This window comes from Strix aluco, chromosome 5 (genome assembly GCF_031877795.1).
Source record: "Strix aluco isolate bStrAlu1 chromosome 5, bStrAlu1.hap1, whole genome shotgun sequence".
In the NCBI taxonomy this organism is placed as follows: Eukaryota; Metazoa; Chordata; class Aves; order Strigiformes; family Strigidae; genus Strix; species Strix aluco.
Genome location: NC_133935.1, coordinates 7831910 through 7858642, shown reverse-complemented (window position 1 = coordinate 7858642; position 26733 = coordinate 7831910). Strand labels below are relative to the sequence as shown.

The window sequence follows — 26733 nt, the reverse complement described above, 5'->3', positions numbered from 1 at the left end:
TGAATGTAAAGTCAAGACATGGCATTGTGGATCTATCCTTCCCCCTGGCCTCTGAAGCACCGCTTGGGAGATATACCATATCAGTCCAACAACACATGGCTAAAAAAACCTTCGGGGTTGGCAAATACGGTGAGACTTGGACAACAGAGGTGAGGGAAAAGCAGTGTGGGTAGCTGGAGAAGAAAGTAGGGCGATGTGGTCGTGTTCATCAGACCTTTTGCCCCGGGAGAACAGCGGACAGGGGACAGGGACAGATGGGTCTGTGCGTACCTGTCATGCTGGGCTGGAGGTTCTGCCACTGCATAGGGTACAAAGGAGAGGCTGTGATCCGACATCTTGTTCTAGGTGTGGCTGGGCCCCGTGATGAGCACTTTCTGCTGCTCATTGTCACCCTGTTCTACGCCAGGTTTACTGTCCACTCCAGTCAGCTGCTGTAATAGGAAGCAGCATCATATCTTAGTCCCATTCAGTTGCAGTGATGTAGGTAAGGATAAAATCCTGTGCCATTTAAAATGTTTATGCTTGACTGAGCTGGAGTAGAAAGCAGTCCCATGCGCAACTGTAGCAGTAAATAGAGGGTGGTGTGGCTGAAGGGAGTAACCCCTATTGCACCATGGGGATGAATAACTGGGGACATTACTGTCTTTCCCCCACCTGGACTGCGGCTATAACAGAACTTACAGTGTCCATACTCAGTATTGCTTGTTTTTCCTCCGACCTTATCTTCCTCTTTTCTATGCAGTGCTGAAAAAATTTGAAATAAAGATTGAGCACCCTCCATTTATCGCTACAGCAGATGAGGACTTTCAGCTGAAAGTCTGTGGCAAGTGAGTACATGATACCATTTTGATCTCTGGCCTTCAACTCCACAGTCACCTCCGGATTGCCTATAGTTGAGAAGTGGCCTTCCAGTATGATGTTCTTGCATTACCCTGTGGTTGGGGGAGACAGAGTATTCTCTGAAACAGGCTCCTTCTCACACCTGGTCATTTACTGAGGGGCTGAAGGACACTAAGGGTGCTGGGTTTTGTAGGTGGAGAGGGATGCAAACTGATCTTAAGAGATGAGCTGAAGATCCTGAGCAAAAAAGCTACAAAGCTCTCCCAATCTCTACTTCTCCCCGATGAGGGTGGGGGGTGCCTGGATCAATATTTCTGCTGAAGCGGCCAGTCTTCAGGTGAACGTTTCTCCCCTTTGACACAGGTATACCTATGGGAAGCCCGTTCAAGGCGAAATAGTTATTACTGTTATCATATTATCCCAGTTCTTGGAAGGCCCTTCATCAAATTCTACTAGGATGAGGAAGCAAAACAGCTGGGTAGGTGAACAAATAGGAGAGTGGAAAGTATAACCTGCTGGAAATGTATGTCTGTCCCCTTAACCTACCTCGATGTACCTCTGATGTGCACCAACCTGTTTAGTCTGGTGTCTTCCCACTTGCTAGACCTGATCAGACCATTGATTCCTTTCCTGCGACTCTATTGCTTGAATTACTGCTCTAGCTGCCCATATCTGATTCAGTGTTTCAGGAGAAGGTGTAAGCTCTGTGTAAGTAATGATGTCTGCGGCCCTTCCCAAAGGTCCATATCGTATTGTATGCAATCAGGTCACTGCTCTATTCAGTCCTGTGACCACCAATAAACAGATTATCAGAGCATCAGATGGTCTGTGGCTTGATGTCCTGTTTCTTGCTGTATCCATGGAGTTAATGGAGCACCTTAAGCTTGCCAGTGTCCTGTCTGAGATTATATCCAGTGCTGGTTATACTTTCTGCACATTTGTGTTCATTATATGTCTATGGTTAAGCTCCACACTTGTTTTTTCCCATGAGTTTCAGATGCAGCTCTTTCAGCTTGAAAGTCACAAGAAAATATTTCTAAATGTCAGGCCAGCCGGCAACAAGCCAGAATATAAAAATCCAGCTGAATCTCTGCATCTTTTAAAATGCACCCAGTAGCAAAATATCTCCAGCTGGAATGCTGTACAGTCTTAGCTGTGCAAAACACCAACTGAATGCCAGCTCCCTCTCACATGGCATGTAAGAGGCCCTGCAAGGTTCTGTGAAGAACTTAACAGGCATGACTAGAAACACTTTGTCCACCTCCCCTCTCTGGCTGTACCCAGTCTCTGCCTTAGTGCTTGGCAAAGCTCTTGCAAGCTGTAAGTGGCTGGATGCCCTTGTTTAACGTGGCCATGTCACACAGATGGTCATGACTGGAAATCCACACTGTCCGTCTTTATTCATCAGGGCCACATAGTTTCAGGGAGGAGGTTACCTTTATCTCAGGTAAAGACACTCATGCTCTTTCAGCTGCAGGATCTGGGCTTAATCCAGTCTCCTGAGTTTGTCTGTGGCATAATTAACCCTTATGTAATTTGCCTGAAGCATTTTTTTCTCCCACTTTTTTTGTGACTGTTTAATTCAAGCATGTTGATTTTCTTCTCTGGCTAGGGTATCAATGATGGGTTTCTGCAGTTGTAGGTTTCTGAGCTTCCATCTGTTCCACAAATATTTGGAAGTACTTCTTTAGGATTGCCCAGCATCTATGGAACAGTTTGTCTTCCTCCACACTATGCTGCTTCTCTCTGTTCGTATTTCTCTTTCTGCAGACAGACGAGAATGGTTGTGCTACTTTTACAGTGAAGAAAGAGAGTCTGAGGTTAAATGAAGCTGACAACTACATATATGTGACAGGACAAATGGTGGAAAATGGAACAGGTACTGGAAAATATGTGTTCTCTTCCTTGCAGGCAACTTCTTTGGTTTTGGCCTTTCTACAGCACTTGTATTCCTTTTGAAAAAGTAACTTCATGGTTCCCAAGTCTTCTGACATGATGATGGTCTCTATTCTAGTACCTCTTCCATCTATTATTACCAGATTTCCCAATCCTCTCCACCCTTCATCTCCACTAGCATGTATATAACCTTTTAGTGATTATCTGGACACCAAGGTGTTCCTCAGCCAGTTGCAAAGCGCTGGCTAGCTGTGGAGACTCTTCAACAAGCCCTTTCTAATTGTAGTGCACCATCCTGACAGGTAGTTCCTACCCACAGTCTCTTGTCCTCTCTTTTCCTAAGCCTGAGACAGGGCTGCTTATGTATACTCCTGCTGTGAGGAATGCCATTCTGCTCCAGTTTAGTCTGACACAATATTGACTATAAGGAGGTAGCTTTTTAGTATCAGGGTTAATGTGCACCTGCCTCTGGCAACTGAAGGTCTCCATTGTTTGAACTGTCACAGTGTGTGTGGGTCCTCCAGGCCACTTTTAGGCATCTACAGTGTAGCTGTCTATAACTAAAGTGTCATCTAGTTTATCTTCAATAAAGAGAAATAAATACTTATAGGGTACAATGCATCATGTCATGAAGCACAGGGCCCAGAAAGGTTGAGGGAATCATATCCTAGAAGAATGTATTTTCTTTCCTAAATTTAGAGATTGTATATATTGTGTGCATGTAGTGTTGAAGTATCTTGTTGTCTTCTGCTTCTCTAAGAGCACTGCTAGTTGTTTAACAGATTTCTCTCCACCCAGGAGTAAACGCTGTGGAAATGACTAGAATTCCTATTTCGATGAGAAGGAAGTCTATAGATTTTATCAACTTCCATTCATTCTACAAACGTGGACTACCATACACAGGGAAGGTAAAACCTGTGGATCCCTTCTCTGCTGAGAATACATGATAGATCTAATTGTCTGTAGGCAGAAAGCAATCATCTCCAAGAAAGTAAGAGCTGCTTTGTGAGTACCCATCGAGTGAAGCCTCCTGTAGAAGCAATTTCTTCTCCCCATCCTTACCTGGTATATTCCCCAGACAGGAACGTGGGGGCCAGCTGCAGTCTCTGAAGGCTTCCCCAGGAGTAGCTTCTGAAACTAGTCTGCAATGAAAGGCATATGGGATGCAGGTGGTGTTGGCCGGGAAATAACTTTCCCTTTGGTCAAACGCTCATGGTAACTCAGCAGAAATCACTAAAGCCTTGTATATCAGTTCAGTGGCAGTCATTTCTGACTCAAGGCCCCTGGGTGATGCTAGGATTGCTGTCCCACTGGGGCTAGAAACACTTTCACCTGAGCCAGTACTAACCCCAGCATGAAGGAGGGCAAAGAACAGCAAGAGGTAAGTTGCTGGAGACAAGACTGTTTCTGATCATCAAAGATCCTGCAGCATTGCCCAAGAAAAAGCTCAGGATCTGAGGAAATCACCATTTTCCCCTAAAATAGGTGTCTCATTTGGCTGCACTACTGTTTATTTCTAGTCCTGGACAGCTGCACATTGTTAATTTTGTGTGTTTATTGCACTTTTATTAAGGATCCTTCCAACCTGTCTGAAAGCTTGAAGGGCTGAGGAAGCCCAATGACAGAAACAATTAATACTAAGCACTGGCTGCGCCTCAGAGCGTGGCACAATGGGGTATTAACTTCCTCCCCTTCTCTGCAGATATTCTGCCACAGTGACAATTCTCCCCTCAGAAATGAAACAGTCTACCTAACAGTTGATGTCAATGAGGAGGAGACACACTTCTCATTCCTCACGGATGAGAATGGAGAAGTCCACTTCTCACTGGATACCACCAGCTGGAACAGCACATTTGTTTCTCTGAAGGTGAGCATCAGCCACAGACAAAGGAGGAGAAAGTGAAGACAGACTGAGAAAAGGGATAGAAAGTGGAAGAAATCTGAGGTTTTGGAGCACAGTCCTCTGGCTCCTGATCTCATTTGACTATATTTGTAGAAGCATCTTCAATTACTCTCCAGTGCCATCTCCTCAGGGAAACTGGAGGCTGTGCTGCAACAGTTCAACCAAACGGTCACCAAAGGTGCTCTGCTGTCCTGAGCTGGAGCATGATCCTAATCTTTTGTATCCCCGCTCACCTTCCTTTGCCTCCACTAAAAAAATCTGTTAATCTGAATACTTCCTTGGAGGAAATCTCCCCTTTCTCCACACTGGGACATGTTGGCGGTGGCTCAACAGAACTGGCAGTTGATGCCTGTCTCTGCTAAACTCCATTTCCAGTGGCTGCCCTGGCCCTGCAGAAGCTCATAGCTTCTCCAGGCTTAGCTCAGCCAGTAGCTGTTCTTGACCTCCCTCTCAATACCATACCTTGAAGCAGTTGGCTGCTTCTCCTCACAGGTTCTGATCCTACACCTGGAGCTCGTTGTTACCATCCTGGCAGTACACCCTCTGCCCCCTACCTGCATTCCTGCAGCTGATGTGGGATTTGTGCCCAAGCAGTACAATCTCCTATTGCCATCCATTTCTCAGAGACTGGAACTATTGTTCCAGATGTTTTTCCCCAAGACCCTAGCCTATCTGGGGTGAGGTTCCCTAATTTTGTTTGGGCAGGATTTGGTGATCAGAGGTTCTGTAATGTATGAGGTAGATTTCTGTCCTCAGGGAGGCTGGGGACAGGCTCTAGTTCTTGTTTGTAGGCCCATGGCTATTGTCCACAGAGCCCTAAATTATCTGCAGAGAAGTAGACCTTCACCATACAAAAGCTCTCTTGGTGTCTGTTGTGCATCAGGGCATCTGAAACACAAACTGAAAACAGGGGTGCTGTGCTGGGGTTAAAGTCTCGTGTGGAGTGTGTCCCCATGGAAAGATAAGGAGAAAAAATGTCATTGTGGGCAAAGCTACTAGACTTAGAGTTTTGCTAAATCTTCATAAGACAAAGTTTCATAAGAGACTTTAAAATGATGTTTTAACAGAAGAATATTTTAAGCATACAGATGTGTGGTCTGGGTCTGTCAACAACTCAGGTAATAACTTAGTGTTTTAATAAGGTGTACAGGGTCCCTTGTATCACTTGATACTGATTGCCAACTCATGCTTTTGTGCTCTGAAGGGTACCTACAACCTTGGAAATGATAAGCAAGATTCTTCTGAAAGCAACACAGCAGTCGAGGATAACTTTCACTGGCTGAAACCTTTCTACTCTGAGAGCAACAGCTTCCTCGAGATCAAGGCCTGGAATGATGTGATGCCCTGTGATCAAGAACAGGAAGTGCAAGTGGATTATATCCTTGACCGGAATAAACTCAGCTCTGAAGCAGATCACATTGATTTCTACTACTTGGTGAGCACAGAAGACAGCTGAATCACAGGGCAAGATTATGCTTACTGGCATTTTATCCTTTTCACACAGCACATAGACACTCATGGGAAAGGGCAAATTACTCCCAGGCCAGTATGAGTCAGTTTGTGAGTTCTGTTCTGCCCAAACCTCCTCCTGTTCTCCAGTTCCTGGACCTGCTCCTAGCCCCCAGCTGCTTTGCTTTGTTAGGAGTGCCTTGACCTAAGCCTGGGTGATAGATGCATGCCATCCACCCTACTTTCTATTATGTTCACATGGGTGGCAGTGGAGCGTTAGCCTGGTTTCTGTCCAGCAGGTATGCCCCAGTCTTCCATCTGTGTCTGGGGCAATCTGCCTGTGAACTCCCCCTCTTTGGGGCAGCTGACCTCCCCTTGTCTGTATATCTACAGAAAAAGGCTTGAAATTGCACAGGGCCTTGGTGCACTCCAGGAGTATGTAATTGTGTTTTGATGAAGTCCACTTTCAGGAAAGTGAGTCCAAAGCAAGAGTGTGACTACAGCCTAGCTGAGAGGTTATGAGTATCTTGGTTACTGAACTGGGCTCATTTGTATGGTCAAAAAGTACTGTATCCTAGCAATGTGAAGATCAGAGTTCACTAGGGCTAAAGAGCAGCTGCTCTTAGCTTCAAACATACCTCTGGTTTTGTAAGTGGCCACGTATTCTCATTGCCTAACCAACACCTCTCAAGTCCCTTCCCAGCTATGTTATCACCATCTCTGCTGCAGAGTTCTTCAGGTCATGTCCTGCCAGAGAAGCTTCTGCGACAACATCTCTCCTCTCCTCTCTTCTCTTGTTCTTTTCTCACTCTCCTCATGCTGTCAGAATTCAGGCCCTTGAATGGCTCTTCTCTTTGCTCTTCAGGTGATATCAAAAGGCAAGATCCTTTCCAGTGGAGAGAAGCAGGTGCCAATTATCCAGCACGAGAGTGAGTAGAAACGCATGAAGTTAAGTGTCTCATAACACACCTCAGAAAACTCCAGGGACAATCTCTGGAGGTGTGTTATCCTTACCTACAGGGAGGAGCTACTGAACTGAGTTCTTAGTGGTGGCCAACCTCGTTAGACCAACACAATCTCCTCTCATATCCGTTCAGTGTCCTTCTAGGTGACTGTCCTCCTGCCTTGCCTAATTGATCTAATATCCAACCTTATGACTTTGCTGCTAGCTTGTACCTTTGGAGAAGATATAAAATTTTTGTAGCTTGCCTGCTTATCTAAGGTACAGTAGGGAAGAGGTGTATTTTTGCCAAACTTGAGCCAAAGGAGTGGCTAGTATCCTGGGTTTATTGTTAATCTGTGACAGCGTCTGTGTGGGATATTCTTATCTGCAGGTAGAAATTATTAAATTCCCTCTTTTGATTTTTATTGTGTGTCCTATCCCAATGAGCTGATTAATTTGAATGCTTTTCCTCTCTTCCTTGCTGCTGTCTTGTGCAGAGCTGCAGGGCTCCTTCTCCTTGACTTTGACTACTGGCAATGACTTCCTGCCTGACATCCAGCTTCTACTGTATGCAGTCTTCTTGGATGGAGAGGTGGTGGCTGATGTGGAAGAGTTTCAAGTAGAAAAGTGCTTTAGACACAAGGTGAGTAGAAACACAAGGAGTGTGACAGCATCATTGATGTGCTCTGTCCTACTGTGGTTCCTGGGCCTGTTTTATCCCCAGCCCTGTGGTGTAAGCTGGATACATGCCAAACCAGATGCTGGGAAAAAAACCAAGTAACCTCCTTCTTCCCTGAATTCCTTGTCCTGCCTTCCACAATACTGACTGGCAAGTCTTTCCCAAGGAGTAAACCAGGCCCTCTTGAACTTGTTTTCTCCCCCCATTCTGTATGACTGACTTGGGAACACACTGTCCCCCAAGTTCTCCCTAACACAGAGGAGAAGCTTGCCCGCTTATCTCCCTGTGGTAGCTCTGGATCAGAGGGTGGTGGATGTGCAGTGGCAGGCGAATTCTGGCTGGGCTGTGCACAGTGCAGCCCCTCTAATCTTCCCAATGGGTTTTCAGGAGGGCCTGTCTCAGCATCTCAGCCTCCTTCCCTACCTTACTCTCTGTCTTTCTCTCTCTGCTGCCCAGACATCTAAGAGTCACAGGGTCCCACTCTCCAACTCTAAGCCCCCTGACCTTGCCTTCTTTTGCAGGTGTCACTGGACTTCTCACGCAAGGAGGAAGTCCCCGGATCGACAGTCAGCCTGGACCTCAAGGCTGCTCCAGGGTCCTTGTGCTCTGTCCAAGCTGTTGACAAGAGTGTCCTCCTGCAGAACAACAATACCCTAACAGCAGACACAGTGAGTGCAGCCTGCTGTGACCAACCCCCTCGTTTCTGCCTGCTTTCTGTCTCCACGCATGGGTGGGAGGAAGCCCATAGTCCATCCCAGGACATGGCTGCAGTGTTAGGTGGCTGCCCTGGCATTCCCCCTCCTTGGCCTCTTCTGAACAGTTACAGGGTCATCATGTTCCTCGTGCATCAGCCCTGAACTGTGGGCCTCTGCCTGGAGGGTGGTGGATGCTGCACAGCACTGCAGGGGTAGGCAGGGAAAGCAGCATGGAAGAGATGCTGGTGCTTTCTGTTTGGAAGGAGAGTGCCTAGCAGCTTTCCTCACATCCACTTGTCTCTCTGCTCTTCCAATGTCCACCAAGCTAAACCGAATTTTGCCTCGGTAGGGTCTTCCTATCCCTCTGCCCCAAATATTGCTGAATTATAACCATATGACAGATCAGGCTGAGCACCTTGGCAGTTCTTTAGAAAACAGTAGCTAGGGGACAGCACCCAGCGCACACAGTGGCTCGTGAAAAGTGGTCAGGATTTTGTCGGCACCCAGGTGCACTCTGAGAATCTGGAAGGGTTGAAGGAACTTGCCTCAAAGCAGCTGTGTGTTTCAGAGGAATGAATTTAAGACTTAGAACAAAAATACGGCAAGAATTGAAAATCTTAACATAATTCCACAATGTATACCAGAGATAATACATATGTATATGCCTCATGCAAAGTTGTAAGTTAAGTTATAGCAGGTCAAACTGTTACAAATAAGCATCTCCAAATCCAGGGGGACTTTCTGCACCTGTAGATAGGACCCGCAGTGTGATCTGGTGTTCCATTTTACAGGAATGTTGTTCTAGCGCAGAGCACTTGCATCATTTACTAGCAGGTATATAAAGTAGTAATCATTAAATATGTAAGTCAGATGTGCCAATGCCTTGTGCTCAAAATGAATTAGTTTTTATCCTAATCTTGCACCCTAGAGTTAAAAGGCTTGAACTGTCAGGTGGAAGTCTGCAGACTAAAAGCTACGTGCCTACATCCTCTCCTTGGGGTTCATGTCCTTTAGTATAAGCTGGGCCAATGCAAACTTCCTCAACTGCAAAGCTTTACAAAGTATAATAGAGGGCTACAATCCAAATATTTGACCCATGCACATGCTCATTGGCCAGTTCCTTATGAAGACCTCTGTTTTTCAACTGCAGCTGTATAATGAGGTCTTTCATGACACCTTTACAATTGGAGGACGAGGGTTCCCTTATCACTTGGAAGACTTTGAGCCATACCCTTGTCTGCCTCAGCAGTCCAGTCTCCACAAAAAGACTCAGATGGGAGCACCATGGTACCAAAGTGATGCTGATGTCTTTAATCTGTTTAAGGTGAGTGTTTACAATTCTGCTAAACTTTTCTTGAGCCAGAGATTGCCAGTATGCTACCCTAAATACCTACAATTTACTCTTAGCAAACTTCAGCTGCCCTGACTTTCATTGCTGCAAGTCATCTATGCCTTGTTCTTCAGTGCAGCCACACTCATTTGGGGACTATGGGGAAAGATGAAACTTATGAGTAAGCAAAATGCAAACCACATGATGAGAGAAAGTGTAAAAATGTAAAAATGTAAAAGTGTAAAAATGAACAAACTTAGTTTAGGCTACCATATCTACAAAGAGAGAGTGGCAAGAATATCCCAGTAAGACCTGAGCACCTCACCATATTTTGACCGATCACCGCTTGGCTATTGTTTTATTTGCAAACTTCTTTACTCTGTGTTTCACCGAGTATCTTCTTCTCCTTAAAGCATTTTTAATAAAAAGAAGTCCTTCACAATTTGGCTTTATAACTAACTGTCAAGACAAATGTCAAAATAAGCTAATCTGCTAACAAGCACAATAGCCTGGAAAAGATTAACATGTCTGCTAACTGAAACCCAAGAAGTGCTGCTTCTGACAGAATGCTGCTCAGAGAAATATATGCAAGTAAAAGCACCTCAAAACAGGAGAAGAAGGTAACAACACACTGAAAACAACCCAAAATGGAGTTTGAGTTGCATGGGCTTCTCAGGCTGACAGAACTCTACCTCACAAATACAGACCCTGATTCCCCCCAAAGGCATGGTACTGTGCTGCCTTCTAGCTGCCTACTATGTCAGATGCCAGGTAAAGGAGATCCCCCTATACCTCAATTATTAGTGATCCTGTAACAGATGACTGTCCTGTAGCATATGACTAAGTCCACAGGCATGTACAGCCCTCGCAGCAAGGATGAGGGCCCATACTTTTCATGAAGGGTTTTGGCACTTCAAGAAAGTTCTCAGTGACTTGCAGACCATTAAATCAAAGCAATGATTGCTCACAGGATCAAATGCATTCTTCCAGTGTGATGATGCCTTCTTCTCAGTCCATGCACATGAGGGTGCATTCAATCCAATATTTTCAGTTTGTGAAGCACAGGCCCCGAGTAAGTCTCACTCAGACAAAAGCAGAATCCATACTAAGCTGTGACCGAGTCGCCTGTCAGTTTTCTAAGCCAGGACTGGTACTAACTTGTGTAAGAACGGTTGTGTGTGAACAGCCAGTGAAATCTTTCCATTCTAAAATTATGCAAAGATTTAAAGCTTAGAATTGACTTCTCTTAAGTTTTTTCATGGGATATATGGCTTTTGGCTCATTGTTATGGTCAGGCATATGAAGGAAGGATCTAGTTGAAAGTTACTTTTATGAGAAGTAATAATTGGCCCAAGAACTCCTCAGATGCTGGTTTCTGTTGCTCATGCACTGCCCAGAGTCTGAGCATGTATGTTTATGCATATATATATAAACAAGCAGCATTTAAAAGTGTTTCAGCCACCGCCAGCCCCTTTTACGATACCTACTATCATGAGATATTTCCAACATTCCTTGTTCCTTTTTATTTATCATTGATTTACTGTCTCCACTGTTTTCCCAGAAATTGCGCATGAAAATATTAACCAATACTAGAATCAAGAAACCAGTTTCCTGTATGCTACCAGGCTTTGAGAAAAAGATGTATTCTAGAAAAGACAATGTTGTTGGTAAGGAACGAACATGTCCATCTCCTTGACTGAAGGGGGTCTCCTCTCCCAGTTCTGGCCAGTCTGCAGCTGAGGTGGCTGACTTCCATCTTGCTGTGTTTCTTGTCTGCGTCCAGTTCGATGGACCTGATTTATAAATCACAGATAAAAGCTCAAATCTCTGTGCTTTATTGGCTGTCCCTGTGTTCTGCGCTTTTCACAGAAAATGTAGAATGCTCTCCACCAGCACTTTCACAGATTATTTAAAAGAGTGCGACTCCATTTGAGCATGCTGTCTCTCCCTGGATCCAGACCAAACTTGCTGGATCTGTCTGAGCCTCAGGCTAAGCTTTATCCAACTCTGTCTCCCTAAAGCTGTGTGCCCCAAAGCTACACACACTGTGTCAGATACTCACTGAAACGCCAACCCTATCCACTCTTGTTCTGTGTCACAAGGCATTTATAGTTTGTGTTAGATTGCCTGTGAATGAAGAATAATTTCACCTGTAGCTATATATGCTGTTTTCTAAGGTATCACTTGTTTTCCAGCATTTGATCATGATGTCCGTGGTGATACTGCACCTCGCCCTGATGAGAAGGAGAAGCCAAAACCACGGACACTTTTCCCAGAGACCTGGATTTGGGATTTGGTCTCCGTCGGGTTGGTAACAGTCTCTACCTGACTTCCCCAGAGAGACCCCTGAAGACTTCTGACTGCTTCTGAATAAGTTCTCCTCTCTCTCTTCCTACTCTAGGGATGATGGGCAAGTGTCTCTCCAAGTTGCTGTACCTGACACTATCACAGAATGGAATGCCAACACCTTCTGTGTTGCCGATACTGGCTTTGGGCTGTCACCTCTGACCAGTCTTAGGGTCTTCCAGCCTTTCTTTGTGGACCTGTCACTGCCGTACTCTGTGATCCAAGGAGAGACTTTCAGGCTAAAAGCCACTGTCTTCAACTACCTCAAGGACTGTATCCAGGTCAGTATTCCTCCAACTACATGTCCTCTGTTGGAGCTAAAACTTGAGTCCAAAGACAAGCTATGAGCTTCTCAGGAGCCCTAGGTACCGGCATCTGGGCCACAAAGCACAGCCTTGCACTTCATGACCCATGGTATTTGCTCCTTTGTTCACTGCCTGTTACTAGCACTATGCCAACGTGCGCTTGTACACCCTACCACACTCAGGTGCGTGCCACCCTCACAGAGACCCCAGAACTAAAGGTGGATGCCTGTCCAGGCTGCCAGTTCACCAGCTGCCTCTGCGCTAATGAAGCAAAAACCTTCGTGTGGAACGTGACAGCCACCAAGCTGGGTGAGGTTGAGTGGAGGGACGTGTGGCAGTTAGGGGGAGGAGGGGTGGAATTTGCCTGCCTCTGCATGTCTGGTCCGGATGCTCAATGCTCATACATACAGTTGTCTGCTGCAAGTGCCCAGCAATGTGCCCCTGTGCTCCCTGCAGGTAAAGTGAACATCACTGTGAGCAGCGTGGCAGAAGATTCACACGACCTGTGCGATAACAGGATTGCTGTGACACCTTTGCAAGGAGAGAGAGACACAGTGATAAAGCCTCTGCTTGTGAAGGTTAGTCACAACTCAGGTTGGAGAACACCTGGGGACAGTAGGTTGTCCCCTGAGGCAGTTAGCAAGATGCTAAGAGGGACTTTAGCCCCTTCCTTTTGGAAGCAGACAGGCCTGCTGAGGCATGGTGACTTCCTTTCCTGCCTTCCCTACTCTGAACTACTCTTTCTCCCCTGGCAGCCAGGAGGTGTCCTACAAGAGAAGACACAAAATGCCTTTCTCTGTGCTGCAGGTATGGGACAAATATCCCTGACTGCTATTGATTGTGGGAACAGGATGGAAGGGACAGGGCTCCTGCAAATACCCAGGGATGGGGGGAATTTGTCAGAGAGCAAGCACTGGTGGCACCATCCCTGCCTGGGAGAACAACCACTATTTTTTTTGTCCATGTTTGCCTTCTACTTGGCAAAGTTTCCTGTATTGAGGCATTTGGTTGAGAGTCAATGTCACACTGAGCCTCACCTGGGTCCTCTTGGGATGTTACATTTGTGTGTGGTACTTCTTCCACGGGATAAATTTCTGGGTTCTGCCTTCCTCAGATAGCACTGTCTCTGAAGAGTTCTCCCTGACTCTACCTGCAGAAGTGCTGGAGGGATCTGGACGAGCCACTTTCTCTGTGATTGGTGAGAAAGGCTTTCCTTGCTCTTAGGTCCCCAGTGGGGAAAGCTTGCACAATGCTTTGGCCTTAATGATGCATCAACCCAGTTCTTCATCAGATAAACTGTAAAGGGTGTGACGTTGGCCTCGGAAATGTCATCAAGTAATCTTTTTCAATATTTATTCCTCTCATAAGGAATGATCCTGGGTGATCCCAAGTGGCTGTAGGAGAAGGCACAAAATGGGGTATCTCCTCTGACGTCTGTCACTGCCATCCACCTAAGTGAACCAAACCATCCCTACAGATTTCCACCTAGTTTGCCTCTGTAATTCTTTCCCTCCTTGATACCTACTCGGCAATGACAGCTCTCTTCAGACCCCCCCAAACTTTGCATTCCCCCCCTACTTCCAGAACCACACTGTCTTCCCTTCCTGTGCTGGCCTAATCTAGGAAGGGTCAGCAGAAATATTAACTGTCTCTGTTCATGAGGGGCTGGCTCTTTTCCAGGATCCCAGTAGAGTTTAGAGAAGGCAGCAGTCCTTTCATTTCACAGTGCTGAATGTCTGTGTTTTTTCCTTTCTCCTGCCCCTTCACCTCAAACTTAAGGGGACATCATGGGCCCAGCACTTCAAAATTTAGACAGACTGCTAGAGATGCCCTTTGGCTGTGGTGAACAGAACATGGTTCAGTTTGCACCAAACATCTTCATACTCCAGTACTTGAACAAGACTAAACAACTGGACGCAGAAATTGAAGATAAAGCACTGAATTTCTTGAGAACAGGTAAACATTGTCCTCCTTCCTTCTGCTGCAAAACAAAGGTGCTGTAAATCAAGAGCGTGGGGCACTGGTCTGGTGGGGAGGTGCAGGGCAGGAGTGGGAGCACTGCCAGAGCTGTGACAAAGGAAGGTATCACAGAGAATAAAGGAAATGTCTCATGGAAGGAAAAGCACCTTTCTGAAGAAGGAGGACTTCTGTCTCTGCCTGTTATTGAGGTACTAAGCCTGCTTTTTTGAGAAAGGTGTGGGTAATTAATGATTTCCATCATTATGTGATGCCTGTGGTTTGTTCCCTTACCAGTCTGAGGCAGGTGGAAGTCCCTTGTGGAAACAGAGCATCAGCTGCTATTAACTGGAATAAAGAATGGCCTTTGGGGTTAGATAAGAGCTTGGTAGCTTAGTGCTTCCCCATGTTTTAGGACACATATTGTAGGGGCATGTCAGCTCTGTCCAATATGACCTGAATTTAATACAGTGCCAGTGTCTGGTCTCATTTTGCAATGTGCCTGCCAGTCTCCTTATCCTGCTACACTGCAAGCTCAGCAGCCTCTCATGGATAGGATTTTTCTCCCTTTCCTTCCCCCTTTCTCTCTTGTACTGCAAGTTGAGGCAGACATCTGGAAGAGGGGGCTCTAGCCAAGAGAATGGCAGCAGCAGAGAGGCAAGGTGGAGGGTAAACAATGAGGCTGTGTGGAGGGTGGAGGAAGAGCAAAAAGTTGCAGACAGCATTCTGCCCTCAAAGCTTAAAGGCATGGCCTTGTCACTTTCTGTCCATCCCATAAAAACTACCTTCTTGAGACCCAACGGGGCTAACAGAAGTGCTGAAAAACAGCATATTGAGCCTCTCTAGGAAAAGCCTTCCTCCTCACTCCTACAGCTCTTTTTATTCACAGCAAGGTGCCCATGAGGGTTCCCTGGGGCATGGGACACAAGGCAGCTGAGCACGTCACCGTACTGTGAGCCAACAGGGCAGATACCCACAATACTTGCTCCTAACAGCTCCAGTAACGTAGAGCAGCCACACAGCGCCCTTCAGTGATGCTGTGCAACAGCTTCTTGCCATGCTGATGCTGTGGGATGCAGGGGGAATTGTGCAGTGGTAGGTTTGTCTCAGTGTCTCTGACTGTAGGGCCTGGTGAGGTCTCTTGCTGTGAAGCCTTCTTCCCACAGCAAGGATACAGTTTGAGATGCTACAGGCCCTCACACTGAGAGTCATGTCCTGGCACCCATCTTCATAGGTTACCAGCGTCAGTTGTTCTTCAAACACGATGATGGCTCCTACAGTGCCTTTGGGAAAGCTGACAACCAGAGCAACACGTGGTGAGTGACCAGAGTTGGTACTGTCATCCCAAACCTATTGTCCTTGCTGGTTCAACTCCTGGCTGTGACATGGGATTCCTTTGTGCTCTGCTCACAGGCTGACAGCTTTTGTAGCCAGGTCCTTTGGACAAGCCAGCTCTCACATTTACATCGATAAAAATCATGTGCACAGCGCTCTGCTCTGGCTGCAGAAGCACCAGCTGCCCAGTGGCTGCTTCCAGAGTGTGGGGAAACTCTTCAACAATGACTTAAAGGTATGGCTGCCAGACATGGGAGTGTGAGCGGGAGGAACACAGTGTGGGGCATAGGGTTGCTTCCCCAGGATCTTCAGCTCTGCACAATAGCACAAAGCAATGTTCCCATGGCCTAGTGTGGCCAAGGCAGCTTCTCAGAGCAGCATGAAAAAGCATGGCCTAAAACAGCAGGCATTTCCTCCATGTGAGGTTTTAATCTCTGCTAGGTTTTCTTCATTTTCACTCTAGCCAAAAGGCATCATAACTAATTGTGTCAATATACTTCAAGGGCACAGGGAGGAATATTTTTATATCTTAGTGCTTGCCTAGAACACCCTGTCTGGATTCTCCCTCCTGTCATGCCTTATGATGCACAATACTCTCCAGATAGGCCTGACTGTGCTCTAATATGGGATTATCTGAAGACACAGTTGTCCCTCCACTGCCCCAAAAGTATGACTTCTCCTGAAGTCTGGCATGCCCAGAATGACCGCTGCAGTGTAGCTGGAAATGCACCAAACTCTTGGTGAACATGCCCTAGTGCTCAAGTGCCAAACAGTGTGCATGCAGTATGGCAACACTTTTTTGAGTAGCTTTTGCCCCCCCACTCCCCTTACACTTCAAAGTTTCTGCTATTCAATGTGAACGATGCTTTTCAGCATCTTAGCCCAAATTTCCCCGCTCATTTTAGATGTAGTCTGAGGATGCAAGCAGAACTTCCCCAAGAATGAATATTCTCTAATGGGAAAAGAAGTTCCCTGCAAGCCTGTTTACCCATATTAGCCTGTAGCTTCTCACAGTCAGGTGAATTGTATGTAAACTTGTGTTTTTTCTTGTGTGCAAAACCTGCATCATAAAAACTTTGTTCAAGTGTCCAATTGTAACATATTTAATAAAATAAATAGCTTAACAGTTTGCTTCATGTCCTTCTATGAGAAGGCACGCCTAGGCTGTATAGCTCTGAGGCTGCTCTCAACACCAGATTTTCATGATATTCAGTAAGTGAGCCTGGAGTGCTTTCCTTTGGTCCCCACATGTCCAAGAATTCCCAGAGGCATGCTGCTGTACTCTCTCAGATATGCCATCCATAGGCAGTTTCAGTGGCTACACAATGACAGGCAAACAATGGTTGGTTTTGTCTCTTTCTGATGTTTGTCTGTGTGACTTGCAGGGTGGTGTGGATGATACAATCTCATTAACAGCCTATATTACTGCTGCACTGGTAGAGCTCCATCTGGAGAAGAATGTAAGTCACAACCAAGCTCTTGCAGGGCTTGGGAGCGTGTTCCACCCTTCATTCCTGCCCAGGTCTGTGGTTTCAGGGAGTACCCAGCTTGAGCTGGTGAAAGGTTCTGTCATGTCCCACCTTCGTACAGAATAAGCTCAACAGAAAATTTTTAACTTGGTAAGGAGTTCTTAATATAAATGGCCTGATTTGCAGCAAAGCAGACCATCTGCAATTCCCAGCTGATTTCAGGGGAAACAATTGTCTCTGAAAATGGCTCTGGACTTACAGAGAAAGGCAATAGTTTTTATTAAACTGACCAATATAGCTAAAGGAGAAGAAAACAGACCATCTTTCGGGTATGCAACCCTCCCTCCTTCAGACCTGAAATAAAAGCAGTGATCTTCAAGCCAAGTTTAGAATATTGTAGCCACAATGGGCTGATATTCCAGCCTTACAGTTCTGAAAACAATGCTGTACTCCCTTGGGAGCTGAGATCCACAGAATGTAGGTCTGACAGTTCTGAGCCAGCACATTACCAGACACTTCTTACAGCTGTATTCTCCAGTGTATTAACAATCCCCCGTTACAGTGATATGTCCAGTCACATCTTTGTTTTCAACCCACAGTGAGTAATGCTTTGTCCACTCTAGTTCACATTCCACACTCCAGTTCACTAGTTCACATTCCTCTGAAAGAGATGCTAGCACTGAAATACATCAAGGATGTAGCTGGGATACTTGAGGGTTGGGGATAGATTTTCACAACAGAAATCAGTCAGAGGAAAATCACTGGGTTTGGATTCCTTTCTCAGGACACCATGCTGGATAATGCCTTGCATTGCCTCAAGAATGTATCACTTGATAAGACAAACCTTTATGTCAAGGCCTTGATGGCTTATGTCTTCACACTGACCAAGGACATGGAGATGAGAGAGCAGCTCCTGGATATGCTAGAGAAGGAAACTGGTAGGTTGTTGCTGTTTAGAAGATTTCAGGTTCTAGAGATAATGACTGTGTTTAAGGCTTGATATCTACAGGATTTAATTGCAGTGGTTTGGGAAATTTAACTATTCTCAGATCAGCTTTTGTGTCAGAAAATGGTAATTTATTGAAGCTGTGGAAGTCTCTATTTTACCCAGGAAACAATTTCTAATCAAAAGCAGCAAAGGTGATCTATACTTAATTTGTATGGTCAAAGTACTCGTTTGTGCTGTGGTGCTCCCATCATTCTTCAGCATTTCATACATAGTAAGAGGTCTTGCAGAGGAAACTTGCCTCACCATGTCTATCCAGCTTCTGGTCAGGGCATTTACTTGCAGAATTCAAACCTTCTAACTGCTTCCCCTTTGCTGCTCAGGGCCCTTGGTGGATGAACCTTTTTTGTTGTGTTGCTGAGCTTGGTTCTTCCTTTTGTCTCTTTAATGTGGAAAAAAAAAAATGGATTTCTATCCTGAATGAGGATGCCAGGTGGGGATTTCAAAGCACCTAAGCCTATGGTTGAACAGTTGGTAACAATATTACCTGATTTGACTTAAGTAAGTTCTTTTCCACATCTGTTCATCTGGCAGTATGGTGAACTACACTGGGGACTGAAAAATAACCCAGAGGAAAAAAGGGAGAGAGGATTTTTCAGCCTGACCAGCTGCCAGTGCAGTTCACTGCACAGCCACTCAAGCCGCTCAGCTGGCTTCGCAGGGTGGCTAGTGGGTGAACTGGCAGAAGTAGAATTGCCACACTGAGTGCAATACATTTTCAGAGCTGCCTCTGAGAAAGTATATATGGATCAAATGACTGGAGAACATCCTTAGTGGTGTCCAGTCAGTCTGATGCTTCGAAATTAGCAGGCACTTTGGAAAATGTCTCCTTAAGGTCCTAAGGCATGGAGCACTACTAACTGTGGTAGTTTTCTTTGGCTCTTGCTTCCACTGATAGTAGTTAGCAATGACTTGGCAAGAGCAATGTGAGGGAAAAGTGTTGTGCTACATTTTTAAATGTGTCTGTGTCCTGCCAACTGAGTCTAAGGATGTGAATACCAGCTGCGGGCAGTTTACCTGTTGAAGAATCTCTGCCCCAGAGGATTATTTTCTGCTGGCTAGAGACATCTTCCTTGTCCTGGTGGCTGGGATTCTGTTAGCCTCACTAACAGGATTACAGCTGGATCTCAAACAGGAGTTTGGTTATTTTTAAAGAATCAAGGTTAACCTGTAGGTCATTTGCAGCTCCAAGACACCTTTCTACTAGTTCATGAAAAAACTGTTCTGCTTATGTCACCTTGGAAGTAACAAATCACAAAATCCTCATGCAGAAATCTTCCATTGTGATAAAGGTAATGAAGTAACACCAGTCCATAGAATTCCTGAGCTAAATTCTAAAGTCTTTATGCTGGTTTTCTGCAAACAAGTGATTTTGTGATTCTTCTTTCAAAAGTGAAGGTTTGTTCTGAAAACTGACTTTGAATTTAAAAGCATTTCAGGTTTTCAAATTTGTACCATTGCAGAAGATGTCTACACTGGCACAATTAAGCCAAATTCTTAGCTGAGTTTTGGTTTAGCCCCCTACAGCAAAACATTCAACTAGACTCAGATGCATTCAGTGCCTGTGAGCTTGGACAATAAGTGGGAGCCCAGCTCTAGCTTAAATTGTCCTTGCCTATATATTGCAGTGAGGATGCCAACAAAATAAGTTGGATGTTCTTGCTCCCCTAATAGCCTGCCATCAATTATCCCTCAAAGAGTGAACGATTCTTGTACAATAGATACAACTGACTTGAAACGAGTCCTAAAGATTTTCAGCACAGAGAGCTCTGTTAGACTATCCTAGGTAAATGCAGGAACAGCAAAAATCCTGTAGCTTGGGGACATAGCTTTGAATATACACAGAGCTGAATAAGACCAGGACTGTACTTTAAACAAAAAGCCTCTGTTCAGAGTCAGTTAGTTTCTAGGGGAACTGTTTCCTAGAGGAACTGGTTGAGGATTTGGGACCTGGAACTCTATGTGCTTTCCAAGGAAGAAATGGAGCCTATCATAGGTGGCTGGCCCTTCAGAGTACAAAAACAACAGGAGGGATTGGCTTCTGTGCTCTGAGGTGCACCAGAAAGGCACATGCATTTCCGAGGGTCTACAGGAAACTGCCAGTCCTCAAAGGGTGCCAGGGCTGGAGAAGCTGATGTTCACAGAGATCTACTGTTCTTCTCTTCCATGTTTCTTCCCCCATCAGCAGAGCTCCTGACATCCCATTCCAGTAGTGAAGAATCTTCTTCTTTGATTGAGACAGTAGCCTACATCCTCCTGGCTCATGTCTCCAAACCAGACTTGGCACCCAATGAAGCCTCAGTGAGCAAGCTCGTGCACTGGCTCAGTAGCCAAAGAAATGCCTTTGGCGGATTTGCTTCCACACAGGTAACAAACCAAGGAAAGTCACGTGGGAAGGAGAGAGTTACTGTGCCTGGAGTGATGCGCACATCTCTCATGTGCATATCACTCGAGATCCATCCTTTGCAGACAGGCATACGTGACCCCCTGATGGGAAGGGGAATGCCATGGGAAACTTTTTATGTGTGGTGTAATTGGGATTACCCAGGGCCTGGGACTGCTAACCCCAGGGCTCAGAAGCCACCCTTTCCAGGTAACAGAAGTCATCCTGTTGCCTGTGGCATAGGCCCTACCTATGCACTTAGTGGCATGGAACCTGCTTGTGTCAGAGTGTGAATCAGGGCCATGAGGAGTGTGGTTCTTCCTGCAGTGCCTGATCTAGTGTGCTGGATCTTGTACTGCACGGCTCCACAGTAAAGTGACTCTCTACCTTTAGGACACAGTTGTTAGCCTGCAGGCTCTCGCTCAGTATGCAGCCCTGATTCCTCAGGAAATCAGAGACGTAAAGGTGACCGTGAAAAGCAAGGAGACTTCTCCACTGGAGTTCCATGTGCACACGAAGAACAAGTTGGTCCTGCACCAGGCATCTCTCCCTGCAGTCCCAGGGATATACACAGTGCAGGCGACTGGCAGTGGCTGTGTTTATGTACAGGTGAGCATATATAAGGAACAGAACTGTCAGATTTTGCCACTGACTATTCAGGTTTGGCTCTAAGCAGGCACTATAGCCCCAAATTCTGAATAGAATTTGGCTTTCTAGGCAGAATCATGTCAAGCTTGAAGGAGCTCAGGTATACTCTGCTGATATGGTTTTATTGCAACCATCTATGGTATCTTCTTCTCAGAAATGTCTCAGCTTTGCTACAGAGCCATGTCACTGTTAAGAGATCAGTAAATCTGAAGTCAGGAATGATGAGATAGAGAACAGTACCTGCGTCTGTATCGAACATATGTTGCTGATGTCACTGCTTCAGGAGTTGAGCACTGTTTATCTTCTGATATAATATTTTTTGGGTTGTTACCACATGCAGAGATGAGGAGTGACCAAGGTCTACTTATCCCAGTACACCAACACAACTGGTCCATCAGGAGAATACATCTTATTTTTCTAGCAGCTTTGATAGTGGTCTGCTTATGAGCCATTCAAGTAGCGAAGAACTCAAGTCATTCCCTGTGAAAACTTCCTTCACTGGGTCACTTCTGTTCAGCCATCTCTTATGATGCTCACAGAGAATCTACAAGCAGTGTATAGAAAATAGGACACAACAATTACTTACTGTTAATGCATGTAGGAGGTAACTAGGACTCATACTACTTGGCTACATTTGAATATAGTCATTAAGCATAAGACACCTGATGAGTACTGGCTGGCCAGACAGTCACCAGACAGGTAGAGGAAGACTGGCCTATGCTGCTCTTTGGAGGAGTGTGATCATCCCTCTTGCTGAGTTGTCCTCTTCTGATTCTTTGCTCTTTCTTTCTTTCTTTCTTAAGGGTTTTATACTTATTTTGTCAGTATTTTCCTCTTGAGACCTAGAACTAGTAACTATTATCATGTCAACAGCTACCAGTTTCTTTCTCCCTTGTGGGCAGGGTTTTAGCTAATGTACTTGCTCACACCTTAATATTTTTTTTTTCAGTAAGACTGAAACAATATTGTACTGGATGAGGCCCTGGATCACAGATAGCTGAGCCTCCATGTTAAGGGTTACATTTGGCAGAGGTATCTGACACTGTGCTAAACAGCACATGTATGAACAGAAAGCACAGTTGGGGCCAACTGTGTTAGCCACTGGTTACCAATCTGTTAAAAGCTGGAGGCACAGGTAGTTCTTTAGCTCATACGGGGAACCTCTGGGGCACTTTACAGAGATGTTTTCTCCCCCACCAGACCACTTTGTACTATAACATCCCACCACCAAAAACAGAAGACGTTTTTGTCCTGGATGTGGAAACAGTACCACGAGAATGTGAAGGTGTCAGGAAAGAGATTGACATCCATGTGTCTGTCAGGTATGAGATCCCTTGAGGCTCTTTCTTCAGTGGAAAGAAGTTGGAGCCTCAGTAGCATGTTCAGAACCCCATAAAAACCTCCTGTCTGTGGAAACAAAAACACAGGGGAAGACTCTTCTTCTCCATAGATCCCAAAGACATTGTGAAATGAGAATTAAGGCCCAGAGAAGCATGGGAACGCACTGGCACTGGCTTGCAGAACCACAGCAACTATCTCAGCCAGCATGGAGCAGAGCTCAGCAGCCCCCAGAGCAGTAGCAGCTGAGATGGCAACATTCCCAAGAGTCAGAGTTCCCCCCATGGGAGACATTTGGCAGCCTGGGATGAACCAGCCCTGAGGTGCATTCTCCTGCAGTGTGAACCTCTGCTGGAACCTGACAGCAGAAACTCCTGTTTGGAGTTATCCCTATCCTTATTACACTTGCCTGCATCTGTCTAGGATGAGCATCTTGGTCCATATTCTCCATGCCCTACTGTCCTGAAAGAGAACAATGCCAGCATTGCATGTCTTAACCTGTAACATCAAAGATCACTTCCACCTGTTGGAGAGGGCAGCATGAAGATTAATGATAACACATTTGCTGCACAATCTGTCTCCATGTTGAGCAAGTAGATGGGGGCGATTTTTTTGTCCCTTTCTCCCATCAGTTAGACATGCTGTTGAGCTTTCACATCACTGTAGAACAGGCCAGAGTTTGGAACTGTTCATTAGTATCTCCTAGAAATTCTGTGATGCCTTCCACATCTAATGTGCTTCTCTCCTGCCTTTTTTCAGTTACGTAGGGGCCCGTGGGACCAGTAACATGGCCCTGGTGGAGGTGGAGATGCTGTCAGGGTTCATTCCTGTGAGGAGTTCTCTGGAAGAGGTAAGACATTTTCCTCTGGCCTTCCCTGAAGAGATGAAAATCTATTTTCCAGAGGTAGTTCAGCCAGAAATACCCAAACATCTAAGAACTGCTATTGAATGGTAGGTACTTGTCTTGCTACACATTAACTAAACTAAGCAAGTGCAGATGTAGTGGGCTATTTCACAAGGCAACTTTCAACTTGCAGAACTGATTGTGCAGTTTTTCACGTTCAGTAGTGAGGATCACATATGCAGTAAGACATTGGAGAGGAGCTGAGAAGCACCTAGTTAGAATCATCTGGGGTGCACTGAGACACTTCGCCGTTGCCAGTGCCATCTGTAGGGGTACTCCATAGAGTGATGTTCACCCCATAGAGTTCAATGGGACATTATAGCTGGGGAACATAGACCTTCTCCTGACTAGGCTAAGTGCTTTTGTCAACTGTGGTTTACCAACAAATACCAAACTTGTTTTGAGACAACAGGGAAGGCCAATGAGCTGATGCTAACCAGGCTCATCTCTTGTTTTTCTATACAGCTGGAGAAGATACCCCTGGTGAAAAAGACAGAGATAAAACCAGACAAAGTCACAGTCTACTTGGAAGAGGTAAGAGGAAGGCCACAGGTAGCTGCCCATTCAAGTAGTAGCAACTGCAGTATTTTGCACTGGGACTCTCAGACATCAGGAATACAAATCTCTAGGCTGGTCAAGCAGGATAAAATTTTGTCAAAAAGAGGAAGAGGGTGGAAGAACCTGGAAAGATAGAGAAAGAAATCTCTGATGCAGAGGGAATAAAGTTGGTATGTAGGTGACTTTGAGATGGCCAGTGCATTTCTGCTCACTTCTTCTCTCCAGCTGGGTGAAACTTCTCTGAAGCTTAACATCTCAGTGGAACAAGATGTTGAAGTGCAGAATCTGAAAGCAGCAACAGTGCATGTCTACGACTACTACAAGCCGGGTGAGATTTCACTGACATAGACTAACAGTTACAGAGTACCACCACTCAGACACAGTTCTATGCCCCTTATTCCCTTATCTCCCTTATTCCGGTGCACTTCCTCCTGCAACTCCAAGCCTGGGTTTCCTCTGTACAAAACTTCCACATTCAGTTAGCAGAATCACTTGCTTTTCTGTTCTTGAGATGAGACTGCCTGGCACTATGATTATGTTGTGTTGTGCATGTGTTCAAAATGACTGTTTTTTGACTTCCTCTAGCTTCAAGCTACGTCTCTGTGGAAAGAAAGTTTCTCTGTCAATTTACCATGTCTTCTCCAGCTCCTTAGCTCTCTTGAAAATACTAGACATTTATTTAAAATCAGTGTTACATACTGCCACCCTGATCCACCAGGAGGCAGAATTTAGTTCTATGCTTTTCACGTATAGTGTAATAATCCTACCATCCATTGGGTGCTGCCATGTCTCAGAGGGTAATAGGAAAATAATTTCTTACCCTTTAAAGCTCTAAATGAACTATCAGCACACAGAAGAGAGATCTTGGAGTCATTTTGAGTGTCTCTGATTATTCAGTGATCAGTATGAGCCAAAAAAGCAGATGGAACATTAAGAATTAGTTTTTTAAAAAGAATTTGAGAACAAAATGGGAAAACTACCACTGGAGCTTTAGAAAGCAGCACCACAGGCCTATATGTTGTATACTGAATTCTATTCTTGTTTCCCCTTCCACATGATGTCAAGAAGAGGAGGAGACTTCTTAATCCAGCCTTTACAAAGCTAAATATTGTCACCTAATATGCTCTTTCTTTGTTATTCCATCCCGTACAAGAATTTTTGTGCTTAGTACATACAATCTAAAAATTGTTATCTGACATGAAAATACTAATTGTCAGTAAAAAAGCAAGGCTATCAGGACACGCTACTGAACGGTTCTCTATTTACAAAAATTTCCTTGCATTAGAAGGTATCACAATGCATAAGAGGGTCTTTTACAGCTGTATGGGAGACATGCTGGGGAGACAGACTGTTCGTCTGACCTGCTGTAGACATTTTTCTGTTCCTGCATTCATAGTGTGAAGAGTAAAAAATTAAGATAGTGGGATGGTTGTGTTAAAGAGAAAGAAGCTTGGCATTACCCTACCATGCAGTTCTGCAGCTTACCACCCTTTCTTTTGTTTCTACAGATGATCGCGCAGCAAGAGAATATGTTTTCCCTTGCAGTTCAGGTTAGTGTTATCAGGCCTCCAAGGTGGTAACAGCTGAAACAGAACAGAGGACTGGTGGTAAGCAAGCAAACAGCCCACCTCTGCTCTGTATTTAATTCCATCATGTTCTTGGACTGCAGGTTAAATGGGGATCATAGAATCATAGAATCACAGAATGGTTTGGGTTGGAAGGGACCTTAAAGATCACCTAGTCCCACCCCCCTGCCATGGGCAGGGACACCTTCCACTAGACCAGGTTGCTCAAAGCCCCATCCAACCTGGCCTTGAACACTGCCAGGGAGGGGGCAGCCACAACTGCTCTGGGCAACCTGTTCCAGTCCCTCACCACCCTCACAGTAAAGAATTTCTTCCTTATATCTAATCTAAATCTACCCTCTTTCAGTTTAAATCCATTATCCCTCATCCTATCACTACATGCCCTTGCAAAATGCCCCTCCCCACCTTTCCTGTAGACCCCCTTTAAGTACTGGAAGGCTGCTATAAGGTCTCCCCAAAGCGTTCTCTTCTCCAGGCTGAACACCACCAACTCTCTCAGCCTGTTCTCATAAGGACCTCCTCTGGACCCACTCTGGACTTGTGCACCTTCAGGTTCCTTAGATGGTCTCAAACCTGATCTTCTCCTACAGTGGGCAGTTCTTCCTTCTCCCAGTCCCCGCCTTTACCTTTTGAGTCTTGGACGGTGTGGCTGGAGCCCTACTGCTGGATCTACTGTACTAGTTGTGGGCACAGTTTCTAGTCCAGTTATAATCTCAGTGCAGACCAAGGAAGGTTAAAAGGATCTATTTATATTCCATTTCTATACACTCCTCACATATGCACTCCTTGCAGCATCCCAAATCTGAATGCAACTGGAAATGCCTGTGTCAATGACAAAAAGATGTTGTAACTCATCCCTTAAGATCTTTTAGTCCTTAGATAGCTTCCTAAAAATTCATCAGCCACTTCTTTGTCTTTTCTTGCTCTTTCTTTCCACAGATGTCTCGAAGAAGGGTTCCTACTAGAATGCCCTGGTTCTGCAACCAGTAATCGGAGTTTTCTGCTTCCAGAAGAAAAACTTCATTCCTCTGGTCTTCCTCTTCTCTGCTGTGTTGGATGCACCCTGTTTCCTTTGATCTATGCCCTAAATTTCTATGTGAAACCTGGCTTGATACCCAGTAGTCTGAGATCAAGTGAAATAAAGTATGTGGAACTTGAAAAGAA

General features: G+C 45.3%; 1 protein-coding gene across 4 annotated transcripts; it reads left to right on the top strand.

Annotated features, from left to right (window-relative positions):
* On the top strand, positions 1–26733 carry LOC141923977 (alpha-2-macroglobulin-like protein 1). 4 transcript variants are annotated; one of them, XM_074825760.1, is made up of 31 exons: positions 1–129; positions 743–827; positions 1204–1318; positions 2611–2719; positions 3535–3644; positions 4439–4603; positions 5844–6074; positions 6954–7017; positions 7529–7674; positions 8232–8378; positions 9556–9729; positions 11297–11402; positions 11931–12042; positions 12137–12362; positions 12569–12695; positions 12843–12964; positions 13142–13193; positions 13501–13584; positions 14166–14342; positions 15577–15658; positions 15756–15912; positions 17063–17137; positions 18003–18084; positions 20341–20519; positions 20929–21144; positions 22384–22505; positions 23281–23371; positions 23891–23959; positions 24209–24311; positions 25492–25533; positions 26509–26733. In XM_074825760.1, exons 1-31 carry the CDS (start codon positions 96–98, stop codon positions 26532–26534), a joined length of 3630 nt encoding a protein of 1209 aa, XP_074681861.1. In that variant the 5' UTR covers positions 1–95; the 3' UTR covers positions 26535–26733. The 4 variants fall into 4 exon arrangements, with proteins under 4 accessions (XP_074681861.1, XP_074681860.1, XP_074681859.1 ...); XM_074825759.1 differs by having other exon boundaries at positions 17931–18084; XM_074825758.1 differs by having other exon boundaries at positions 17931–18084; positions 20338–20519.

What these genes read in the sequence shown, in the direction of transcription:
- LOC141923977 (XM_074825758.1), top strand. Translation starts at nt 96, where the DNA reads ATGGCTAAAAAAACCTTCGGGGTTGGCAAATACG. An exon ending in CTTCGGGGTTGGCAAATACG is followed by an intron (nt 130 to 742) that starts GTGAGACTTGGA and finishes TTTTCTATGCAG; the next exon opens with TGCTGAAAAAATTTGAAATA. An exon ending in ACTGAATTTCTTGAGAACAG is followed by an intron (nt 14,343 to 15,576) that starts GTAAACATTGTC and finishes CCATCTTCATAG; the next exon opens with GTTACCAGCGTCAGTTGTTC.